The 12233-nt window shown below is 41.3% G+C and overlaps 2 protein-coding genes and 1 long non-coding RNA gene across 6 annotated transcripts in view; 2 read left to right on the top strand and 1 right to left on the bottom strand.

The window, feature by feature from the left end:
- Positions 1-7316, top strand: part of Rsf1 (remodeling and spacing factor 1) — a 128562-nt gene extending 121246 nt beyond the window's left edge. For 2 of the 3 annotated variants that reach the window (XM_055623298.1, XM_055623299.1), the window contains exon 16: positions 1-3335. In XM_055623298.1, the coding sequence (XP_055479273.1) occupies positions 1-560 (560 nt within the window). In that variant the 3' untranslated portion in view covers positions 561-3335. The other variant, XM_055623301.1, reaches the window with a different exon arrangement.
- Positions 726-11691, bottom strand: LOC129688466 (uncharacterized). Its single transcript, XR_008721947.1, has 4 exons — positions 11464-11691; positions 8820-9015; positions 3335-3417; positions 726-804 (listed from the first exon to the last, which is right to left on the bottom strand). It is a non-coding gene; the product is annotated as an uncharacterized LOC129688466 (long non-coding RNA).
- Positions 11253-12233, top strand: part of Clns1a (chloride nucleotide-sensitive channel 1A) — a 23729-nt gene continuing 22748 nt past the window's right edge. Inside the window, exon 1 of one of the 2 annotated variants that reach the window (XM_055623303.1) lies at positions 11253-11469. In XM_055623303.1, coding sequence (XP_055479278.1) covers positions 11363-11469 — 107 coding nt within the window. In that variant the 5' untranslated portion in view covers positions 11253-11362. Of the gene's footprint in view, positions 11470-11799; positions 12004-12233 lie in introns of those variants that run through there. The other variant, XM_055623304.1, reaches the window with a different exon arrangement.

Genomic DNA, 12233 nt, shown 5'->3' on the forward strand with positions numbered 1-12233 from the left:
AGAGCTATATGTCCAAGAACTCTGAAGGTGACGACCTAACAAAAGAACCTAAGCGCTCTGTTCGGAAACGGGGCCGAAGCACAGATGAATATTCAGAAGTGGATGAAGACGATGAAGAGGAAGGCAAACCATCCCGCAAGCGGCTACACCGGATTGAGACAGATGAGGAGAGCTGTGACAGTGCTCATGGAGATGCAGACCAGCCTGCCCGGGACAGAGTCCTGCCCTCAGAGCAGGAGAGCAGCAAGAAGCCCTACCGGATAGAGAGTGATGAGGAAGAGGACTTTGAAAACGTGGGCAAAGTGGGGAGCCCATTGGACTACAGCCTAGTAGACTTACCTTCCACCAATGGCCAGAGTCCTGGCAAAGCCATTGAGAACTTGATGGGCAAGCCAACTGAGAAGTCCCAGACCCCCAAGGACAATGGCACAGCCAGTGCAAGTCTAGCACCCAATGGGACAAGTGGTGGACAGGAGGCCGGGGCGCCAGAAGAGGAGGAAGATGAGCTTCTGCGAGTGACTGACCTTGTTGATTATGTCTGTAACAGTGAACAGTTATAAGACTGCTTTCCATTTTTGTGCTAATTTATTCCACGGTAGCTCTCACACCAGCGGGCCAGTTAGTAAACGCTGTTTAATTTCAAAAAACAAACAAAAAACAAAAAACTCCACTACAGAACGACTTTTTAGAAGAAAAATTTCAACAAATCTTGAAGTCTTTCTGTGAAGTGACCAGTTTTGAACTTTGAAGATTAATAATTGCTGTAAATTCCTTTTGATTTTCTTTCTTTCCAAGTTCATGGTCCTTGGTAATTTCATTCATGGGAAAAAAAAATCTTATTATAATAACAACAAAGATTTGTATATTTTTGACTTTATATTTCCTGAGCTCTCCTGACTTTGTGAAAAGGGTAGATACGAATGCATTCCAAATCTGTGAGGGCCCAAAACAGAATTTAGGGTGGGAGAAAGCACTTGTGCTTTAGCTTTCATATTAAATATATATTATATTTAAACATTCATGCCATAGATGATGATTAACAAACTGTTTAAAAGTTCGAGTCTGTACTGTTGCAGTTTGAGTATTGTAGACAACATCGTACATACGTCACTTAGTAATAGCCTTCGTGAAATCAACTTGTTTACTATTGGAGTTAAACACTTTAAATAAAGAAGAGACCATGGAAGCACCATCATAAAACACTTTAACCTAAGTTTCTGTTTATAGCAGAGTTTCTTGTTTAAGAAAAAATCATCTGAAAAGCATTTGTATAGTACAATGTATAATGAAGCTTTGACAACCAGATTGTGCTAACAGAAAGTCATTTAAATAGCTTTTATGCTGTTGTAATAAGGTGGCGGCCTCTACTACACTTGGCCAGTTGGGGATTTGGTGAAGTGAGTGATCTCTCCTAAAATTCAGGTACACTATATTTGCCAGTAGTGTTAACTCTTCAGGCCACGTGGTGTTAACCATCTGAGATGTCATTTTGAGTATAATACATCTAAGCATAACATACATGGTGATGCTAAGCTAACAATGGTATTTTAGTACATTGAAGACTGAGAAGGATTTTTCAGGTGAATTTTTAACTGGTCTATTCTTGCCCTTAGTATCTACTTCAAATTGAAGTCTACAAACAAAGCAGTTCCTTTGGGAGATTTTTAGTTTTAAATTTTAAGCATGTGTGTAGTATGTGATTGTGGTGTGTGTGTGTGTGTGTGTGTGTGTGTGTGTGTGTGTGTGTGTGTGTTGGAATTTTCTATCTGCCTGAATACATTAGCAGGGTTTGAATGTAGTTCTGGCCTTTGGCCATTATATACTTCTATTAAAATCCATTAATAGTCACCCAACCAACAGAATTGAATGAGAACCGCTGATATACTTAATAAACATAACTTCCATTTTAAACATCTCAACACTTTAAGGATAAGCCCTTTGCTTCAAGAATAGGCGGTTTTTAAATTAAATAATGTAACATAGCTGACACTAAAATATGAACTTACATCTTAGTTTCTGTTACAGTTGTGAAGTTTCAGGCATAGCTCTAACCTTGTATAGCTGTAGCGTTTGTGATTCACCTTGCCTGGCACATCCTGAAGCCTTCACGTTGCTTCAGTGCGTGCTTTTGCCCTGGGATTCGGGTTTTCTGTTCCAGTGTTGTCTGTTGCCGGCAATAGACGTATTGTTGCTGGCTCAAGAAATTTCATTTTTCTTTTCTGATTAAGCATTATATGTAGTAGTCGGTGTACAGTAAGCCACTTTTTTATTATTAAAAGCTGGCATTAGACTTGTGTCATAAAGACCTCTCTGGAAACTTTATGCTCCTACTTTCTGTTGCTCAACAGATAGTGCCCTTACATCTTATCTCCTGGCCTTTAAAATTTAGTGCTGATTTTGTAGTTACTGAATTTTGGCTCCACTTTAGTCCCATAGAACTTGAGTGTTAATGTTTGCTTTGCTCGTGGTGGTGAGCTTGCATTTGTGTAATAATAGAGCAGTGAAAGCAGCCTACAAATGAGGGCGCAGCAGCCACTGACAGAGCCAGCTGAGGAACAGTGTTGTGCTTGAAGGACAGGGCAGGCTGACATTCACGGGCAGTAAAGGACTAAAAAGGAGCCACATTCACTTGCAAAGCTTACTTTCTAGCTGTTGTTTTACTTGAAAATCAGCTAAGAATAAACTTTTGAACTGTTGGAAACAGGCAGGCAGAAGAGTTCGTACTTGTGTGTGGTAAGTGGTTCCTGCTACCAGGCTCAGAAGGTTTCAGTCCTGCTGCCAGGTGAAGCCACTGTGGTGTAAGAAATCTCCCATGTGCCTGTCTACCTCTGCACACACCAGCTCTTGCATCCACCTATCAGCTCTAGTCATCGATTAAACAGATGGTTAGAGGTAGGAAATGGGTAGCTAACTCAACAGCATGCGGAATGTGAAGTAACTTACCCTGCTATGGAAAACCCGCAGTAATCTTTACAGTAAGACTGAGTATTTCACTTAGCAATTGTCCCACTGACATGGGTTTCAAAACCACTTGTGCTACCTGATCCTTACTAAACTTGAGTGTCAACTTGATACTGAGTGTCTCCCTTCTAACCTTACATTCTCATTACACCAACTGGCTATCAAGAGTAATCCAGGCAGCTAACACACACCAGTTCTTAGTAACCCAGCCAGTTCTGTTGCTCGGCTTTGTTGTTGTTTCTGTTCAGGCTGGAGATCAAGTCCAGGGCCTCATGCATGCTGGCTAAGTGTTCTAACACTGAGCTAGAACTCCTGCCCTGCTTAATGTTTAGATTCAGTCCCTCAAAGTTTGCTATTTCTCAGAAATACTCACGTGGAAGATGTTCCCAAAGAGGTTTCTGTTGCTGCTGTCAAATAAATGTTCTGTATCAAAAATTCTGATGCAACCATTAAGAACTGGAGAATGGAAAGGAAAACAGTCATGTAGAGGGTAGACTATCTTCAGTCCTTGATAGGTTCAGATTTACAGTAAGTCTATAGAATATTTCCCTTTCATAACTTTAGTGACCCCCTCCTACCTTTTGAACTGCAAGTGTTGAACTTGTATCAAAGGGCTCCCAGTAGCAGACTCTTAGTCTACAGCATATGCGTTAAGAGAAAACATAGTATTCAAACTGTTTAGTTTGCCATTTTAGTAAAGTTTGAAAACTAGCCAGATTTTTACAGTTCAAGACCTTAGAATTGAAATAGCGTATGAAAAGGACTCATTAACAACACATTAAGGTTTCCTTGGCAACTTTTTCCAGTGGTCAAAGTTGTACATTCAGAAGACAAAAAGTTTCATTAAGAATGAATTCATATTTACTGGTAACTTATTTTTTAAAAAGTGATCTGCCAAAGAACTTCAGATACTAACTGTTACGGGGAAGTAGATTTTATTTTTTAATGTTGTTATCCACTTTTTACTGTGTAGTTGATAGAGCCTATCCTACGTAACAGACATTTAAGTAAAATACATGTACTAGGGAAACAGACACTTGTTTAATCAGTTAAAATTATGGAGAATGTGTTAGTTTTTTAAGGGGGATGGGTGGCGTTCCCTCTGACTAGGAATGCCTGTTTGGCCTCCTTGGTAGGCATGAAGTGTTAGCCATTCTCTGATTGTTCTACCAGAAGAATAAAGCACCTAAGGGGTCTCTAACACTCAGAAAATGTTCTTACTCCACTGCAGCTGCCACAGCAAAGCAGGCAGGTCTCTAGTTCAGGGTGGTGGTTCAGCTTTAGAACAAGTGTTCAATGGTTTTTCTTAAGAGGAAATGTGTATATATGCACATTGTGGATAACTACTAGAATATTGAATCATCATGAACTTACTAAATATATGGCAAATAGTTGTGACAAAATAATGAATATACTTTCAACAATAGAAAGTTTAAAGAGAAAATCAGTTTTTCTTGAGGGTTTGACATTCTCAAAATAGATTTCTGGTTCTCTTAGAAAGCAGAGAATGCCAAGACCACATGTATGCTGTAATCAACATAGTCCTTATCTGGTTAATATGATCAATTATTGAACTCCCAATAAAACTCATTCCTATTTTATCCACCATTCCCACTGTAAACCTTGGAAATGGCAAGCAACCTAGCTTCTGGTTTATTTCCTCACTGCTTTTATCCTAATCCTGAAAGGATTGCTATTCTGTTTTTAAACTGAATTACTGTGTTATGCTTCCACTTAATTTTGAACATCTTTCGCTCCACCCTAAATTATTTAACATTTTTTGAGTGCCAAGGTTTACCAGATAACTTGCTGCATAACACTGAGGACAAGTCATTCCCATGTAAACAGTCATACACCAAAATAAGGTAGACTTGAACTGCTTTAGATTGTACACTCAACAGTTATTCAGACAAACCCTCTCAAAAGTCGGTCAGAACAGAGTTCCCGTGAAGTTTTTTCACTCCTTTTGGTTATAGATACAACTCCCTGCCCACTTCACATGCATACCACTTTGCTCCAGGAGCTGCTGTCCTGGCACACACTAGTGGGGTTTTTACCTTAATGTAGGTCTGTCTGTCCTGTACACACGGTGTGTGATAGAACAGAAATTACCAGATGAGTAGGGCTTTACTAAGCTCTAAGCAAACACTTTGAATGAGAACAAAAAAATTAAGGAACTGTATTTGTGGGTTTTCTCTCTCATTTTTTTTTTTTTTCCAAACTGGTACAAGCTAGAAAATGTGCGAAGGACTGAATAATCTGCCTTGTTCTTTTTGCCACTGGATTATGTAAGTTAAGAATGAGCTTGTTTAACTATATAATTTTTTTTTTTACTCATCAGTTTCAGAAAGAGCCTCAGTTAAGTGGGGTTTGTTTGGTCTGTATTTATTGCATCCTGGCCATGGACCAGGAGCCTGCATGGTATGTTTATGGACAGCCAGAACACAGTCATGTGGAACTTAATGGCTCAAGATCTTTTAAACCATTTAACTTATTTTGTACGTTGCAAAAAAGAAAAAAAAAGTTTATTTTGCTTGAGAATCACATTTTTTTATAACTGTACAGCTTTTAAGGGATGGGAGGTCGGGAAATACCCTAAAATAGGATGTAGATTTTTACAGTTGTGTTTATGCTAGAACATCTATGGGAGCATTATGTAATTAAACCTCAAGTTGTTTAAAACCTTGTGCCATGGTCTTTTTCGTTCTGTTGCCCTCTAGTAGAGCTGGTGCATGTCAGTACTGCGCTGCTGTTGCGTCAAGCCTTGAGATTAGATGAAAACATGTTCCAAAGCTTTCATATCATTGCATGAGCACAACTCCCCCTGTGCCCACATACACAGGAGGGAGAGAGGGAGAGAAATACAGTTCCTGTTTGTATAAATGGGTCTTCAGGATCAGTATAACTGTAACATCCAGAACCTGGCAATCTGTGGCCTATTCTTTCAGTGCATGACTTTGTGGTGCCTGTCTAGGGTGTCGTCGATGTTGGTGTGTTTTGTTCTCTTATCAAAGTAGCTTCTTGATCATAGTGTCTGGATAGTACCCTGCCCAAAACTCTCATTCAATTTCATGTGCACTTTAAGAAGGGATGTCCTATGTTGAGATGGAGGTGGGAATGGGGCAGGGCTAGTTTCTCATGTATAAGAGAAGGAAAAACTAGAATTGTTTGATTATACTGTATATTTTCCTAATGCCACACAAATAATCTGCTGAAACTTGGCAGGAAGGGAAATGACATTCAATTTTCAATCCTTCCTTCTTTGGTAAATAATTTTGTAATCTCTCAAACTGCTGCTGCTGGCAGTCTCCCACAGCACATTTTACCATGCCATAACCACACCTTTTTAAATGCCAGTTTTTTGTTTTGTTTTTTGTAATTTCTTTGTTTGTATTTCAAGACAGAGTTTTCCTGTGTAGCCTTGGCTGTTCAGGACTCACTTTGTAGACCAGGCTGGCCTCGAACTCACAGCAGTCTGCCTGCCTCTGCCTCCCCAAATGCTGGGATTATAGGTGTGTGCCACTGCGTCCAGTAGATATCTGGTAATTTTATCATTCTGATTGACTACCTGGATAGCATAACTGTATTCTTATAAGGGATTAAGTTCATCTAAATGTGTCATAATTTCTAAGTAACCATCTGTGGGCAACTATTTGGGAAATAATTTTCTTTGCTATCTTCACCCATTTAAAAGCGTAGGCACCATGAGTTTCAATGTGAAGAGTATAAATTCCAGATAAGCATTTGTAAATTGTCTTATTTCCAGGAAGCATCTGGTCAGAACATGTCTTAGATTTTCAGATTGCTTATTTGAAACACTTTATTTTCCCTATGCATAAAAGAAAAATATTGCTGGAGTAGTTCTCAAAATACTGTTTTATATGAGAGCTTACGCAGAAGCTCCAAGACTAGCATCGCACTAACTCTTGAGGTAATCATGCTGCTGGGTGAAGAGACGTTTTAGTGCACTGTCACATGATAATAATGTAGCATCACACGAGGAGGTGCAAAAAGATCTGGAAACATGATTCCGATAACACAGGTAAAGTTTATGTATGAAAGGTATGCCTGAGAACTTAAAGCTTCAGAGTATGAGAACTGCAGTGCATAGTTGTTTAAATATAATATTCCTGTGACAACCAAAATATGTTGTGGCTGGTGCCAATATTTTCATTAATGAAATGTTGGATTGTCTCATTACAGTCTGATCAAAATTCTCAATGTGATAAGCCAGGCCTAAGCCATTTTTATAGCTATTGGCCTAACTATGTAACTTTTTTCCCAAATGTTTTATTATAATACTTGTCATTTCTTTCACTTAATATATGTCAATTGTCATAATAAAAAGTTTAAATAAGTCGATGTACTTAGCATTATGGCATTATTGGAAGCTCAATTTTTTCAATAACTGGTTTGTAAAATGTTAAGATGTTCTGTATCACTTAGGAATGGACTATTATTATATCCTGTCTAGAAAGGAAATTTACAAATAAGTCAACTCCCTCAAAATAGGTTTTAAGGCTGTTTGTCAGCTAGGTATTTAAACACAGGACACTCCTCTTGGGTCATGTTACTTAGCGTCTGCAGAGCTGACACATCAAAGAGCGCAGGGCTTCGTTCAGCAGTCTTTTGGGAACACAACTACACCAGCAGTCAGGATAGGGTGACGGTGTTTAGTTCCTTTCCTGGCTGGAGCACAGGTGTGTGCATGTGTGTGTGTGTGTGTGTGGCCGGAGCACAGGTGTGTGCGTGCGTGTGTGTGTGTGTGTGAGCTCATGTGTGTGCGTGCGTGTGTGTGAGCTCGTGTGAGCGTGCGTGCGTGCTTGTGTGTGCGCGCGCACAAAAGATAACACCGAGTATGATTTTTTTGTTTTTCTTTTCTTGGAGTACCTAAAGTTTTGTTTTGTTTTATCCAGCAAGCTAGCAGAGTTCATCAGTGCTTGAAATTCTGACCCAAAACTACCAATTAACATTTACATAAAGAATGTGAATCGGGATTTTACTTAATAGAATGAATGCTGGTAAGCAAATGGTCCATTATAACAATCTGAGATTCTTTAAAAAAAAAATCATCTAAAAAGTGACAGTGGAATGTCAGCCTTAGCAGTTTTTAATGTTTTTATCTTCTGTATGTGGGCGCTTTGCCTACATGTATGCCTACCACTTGCATGCAAGGTGTTGTTGGAGGTCAGAAGAGGACACTGGAGCCTCCACACTGGACAGTTGTGAACCATCCTGTGGGTGCTGGGAATTGAGCCCTGGTCCTATGAAAGAGCAGCCAGTACTCTTAACTGCTGAGCCGTCTCTCCAAACCACAGCTTTGACAATTTAAGCATCTTAGACAGTGGGGCCAGAACATAGCTGTCAACTTTTATCCTAGATTGAGACCAGAGCACAGTTTCTTTTAAAAACTAAGATTTGATGCGCTAAATGGTGATCATTCACTCCAAGTGGAATTACAACAAAAATGTTTTAAATTTTATTTTATGTATATTGGTGTTAAAGTATCAGCTCCTCCAGAACTGGGGTGACCAACAGTCGTGAGCTGCCGTGTGGGTGCTGGGAATTAAATCCAGGTCCTCTGAAAGAGCAAACAGTGCTCTTAACCACTGGTCTCTCTCCGGCCCCAAGACAATCATTTTAATGAAATTAAATGTTAGATGTTAGGACCCTCCTGGATGAGGCAAATGCTTACGTAATTCTGACTGACTGAGTTCTTTAGGGTTACTTAAAGTCTAAATGACAGTGACACTAGGAGAATGTGACTTAGTGTATACAGTATTAGTGCATGCAGCCATACCCTATAAGAAAAGTTAGCTAGAACCTAGAATACCAGTTCACAGTATAGGCCACCTTACCTATTCAGGAACTCTTGTCCACTTGAGAGCCACGTGACCCAGTTTTCCATCTTTCTCTTTAGCCTGTCTCCAAGAAGACTCCTTTTGCAGCATCGCCTCTGTCTGTGTCCATGACCTGGTAGCTTTTCTGTTACCTTTCAGCCTCTCATCTCTGGGCTCCTTCCTTCTGAAGAATCCTCTCTGTGGGATGGTCTTCCTTCAAGGATGAAAAAGGTGGGTATGTTCCCATTTAATGTGTCTTTTCATTATTCCTTGCTTGATTTGTAGTGTTTAAAATGAACAGACCATAGAATTATTAAAAACAATGAATGTCTATTACAGTCTGATCAGGATTCTCAGTGTAAAAAGACATTTTATAACTATTGGCCTAACTGTGTAAACTATCTTTTCAAAATGTTTTATTTATAATACTTGTCATTTCTTTCACTTAATATATGTCAACTGTCATAATAAAAATTAGAACTTTTAAGTGTATATAAAAATTCTTACAAAAATATCACTAGTTTGTAAGAGAAGTTCCAAGAAGCAAACAGGCTCTGTGGCAACAGCTAAACTCCATCATCAGAAACTGTTACAGAAAGCTGACACAACCGGAGAAAACACCCCACGCAACTACACCCCTTTTGTTTTCTGGTTTTCTACTGAGTGTCTATTTGTCTGCTCTTTAACATTCTATTTGCAAGTGGGACACCTGTAATTATACTATCATCTATCCAAACAAAACAGATTTTATTCTACTCTAGAGGCCAACAATAACGTAATGCTGATAAACCCTCATTAGAACATGTGCCTGTGTTCTAATGATACTAATTCTGATCTAGTAAGAATGGGTTTGTAAGCCTAGCTCTTACTATTACCAAAAGGCAGTGACCTTTATAACCCTCTTATCTTTATAGACCTCTGTCAGTTGTTTCCAGGTAATGGTTCATGTGAAAATGATGGAGTCCCAGTAAAAGTAAGAATTACCAGGGCATGGTGGTGAAGTGCAATAACAGCACTCAGGAGACAGAGGCGGGAGAGTCACAAATTGAAGGCCAACCTGGGCTACACAATAAGTGCTAAAAATCTTAAGCAAATCACTTTCTTGATCTTTCACTTTAGCTGCAAATGGTCGTAACAGCTGCCCTGCCTGCCCTCACAAATTATCATAAAGAATAAAGAGGATAATGGTGAGGAGACCACCCTTGAAAAAGTAAAACACTGTACAAACGTGAGATGTACTGATTGCCTACCACCTGTCAGTCACAGGGGTTCATACAAGAAGCAAAAACACAGACCTTCCCATTTCAGTGGCTGATGCTGGTCTGTTGACCCACACACTGTCTCCTCCGCGCATATCATTCTGAGTGCTTAAAGGGATCCTTCCTAGAATTAAGATCCCTTTCTTCACTTATAACTTGAATAAAAGGTTTTGCCATTGGGTTGTTTCTATGTAAAAATGACTCTGAAGACTTGTTTCACCAAATAAATGTTTTAGGAAAGTCTCAGATTAATAATTTCTCAAATTAGATTCATGGGCTACTTTGTTTTTAGTCTTGGGGATTCAACCCAGGGCCTTACACGTTACCCCAGTGCTCAGCCTGAGCTCTATCTGCTACCCTTGTAACCGACTTTGAAAACCTCTTTCTGAATTCCCCAGCTTAGATATAGAAACCACACCTATCAAGTTTTTAAACTGGAAATTTAGAAATTATATTTTATCTCTCTCCTTTGTGTATCCATGTCTCCACTTTCACATCATGCAGGCAGCTCACAACGGCCTGTATCTTGAGCTCCAGGAGCGCTGTCGATCAGTTAATGTATGTGCTCCCGTGGCGTGACACTTGGGGATGGACCCAATTCTGTGGGCACCTGCACTTCCAGGAATTAAGGAATAAAAATAAATCTTTTTTAAAAAATCTAAAGATTCTTCTGTTGAGAAGATCTATCAAAAAGGGGGGGAAATAAGACAAAACCCACATCCTTCATGTTATGTCATCCAACATAAAACAGCCCTGTCCCAGAAGATACATCAATTTTCCAGTCAAAAAGGTGGAACCTAGAGACTGGCTGACCAGGTCTCTCCACTAGGTTTCTCATTACCAAACTCTAGCTTGTGAGTTTAATGCCTCAGCTCTTATCTGTAAAACGGGGTCAGTAACAGAAAATGTGGTCATATTATTTAACATAAAGAGGGGAAATGAATTGAGCAGGTGTGATGATGCATGCCTGTGGTAGTCCTAGCACCCAGAGCAGGGTGTAGGTCCATTATGCATTGGAGGACAGCCCTGACTCAGGATCAACAAGCAAAAAGAACCCGTGAAGAAATAAAAGGTCAAAGTGCTTATGCTGGTGGCGGTAGATTACGGGTTTCTATTTACTAAACCTGTAAGTTTTCACTACTCTCATTCTTTGGGGCCTAGCCAGCATGAACCAGATCAATGGCTGGCTACCTTTCCCTTGGGCGCTATCTTGCCTTGGAGCGCTGTCGATCAGTTAATGTGTGTAACTTCTTTGTGCTCCCGTGGCGTGACACTTGGGGATGGACCGCTCGAACTCTGGCGATGGACTGTGTTCTGGTGAATGGCTATGTGAACCAAACGAGAAGAGGCCCCATGAGGCGGGACCAGGGCAGAACCGTGTACCCAGCCCGGAGACTTCTGACCTCCAGGTGAGTGTGGTTTCCATTTCTGTGCGTCCTCCTCAGGCAAGGGACTCCCGCGTCCTCGGCCCGTCCCCGCTTTTTGTTGGAAAAGGCATCGTATTCCTCATATATCCTCGTTCAGGGTTTGCCGTGATGACTTTTAAGGAGAACCGCGGAGAAATCACTTGGTTATTCTAAGCCACCTCAGAGGCGCGGGAGAGGGGAACCAGTACCACGTGACAAAAGCCCGGCGGCTCAACAGGGACCTCTGCTTTGGCTAGAACGTCCCGTCTCTATGGTCTACGGAGTGCGGCGTCCAGGCGGAAGGAGTTGTTCTTCCGGGTTACGGCTATTACTTCCGGGGCAGCTCACTGCAGGGGCCCGGGCCGTGGCGTTCGGCTTTCTCGGGTCCTGTTAAGCTATGCTTTCACCGGCCATGAGCTTCCTCAAAAGCTTCCTGCCGCCTGGGTCGGCAGACGGGCTCCGGCTGCAGCAGCCAGACACCGAGGCGGTGCTGAACGGGAAGGGGCTCGGCACCGGCACCCTTTACATTGCGGAGAGGTAGGGTTCCCGGGCTCCGGCGCTGGCCTCCCTCGGGGCCGCCTTCCTGAGGCGCGACCCCGGGGTGCTGCGGGGACGCCGGCGGCGCTGCCCCTGTGGGGCCTGAGAGGGATCCCTCCTCCCGAGCTCGCCTGGCTCTGTTCTCTACACGGTGTTTCTCCTTAACGACTGGCGCCTTTGTTTTTTTTTTTTTACCTCTCTGTGCGCTGGAGGCCTGGCGCGTGGTCACG

The sequence above is a fragment of the Psammomys obesus genome, unplaced genomic scaffold (assembly GCF_907164565.1).
Source record: "Psammomys obesus unplaced genomic scaffold, mPsaObe1.curated_primary_1811, whole genome shotgun sequence".
Lineage (NCBI taxonomy): Eukaryota > Metazoa > Chordata > Mammalia > Rodentia > Muridae > Psammomys > Psammomys obesus.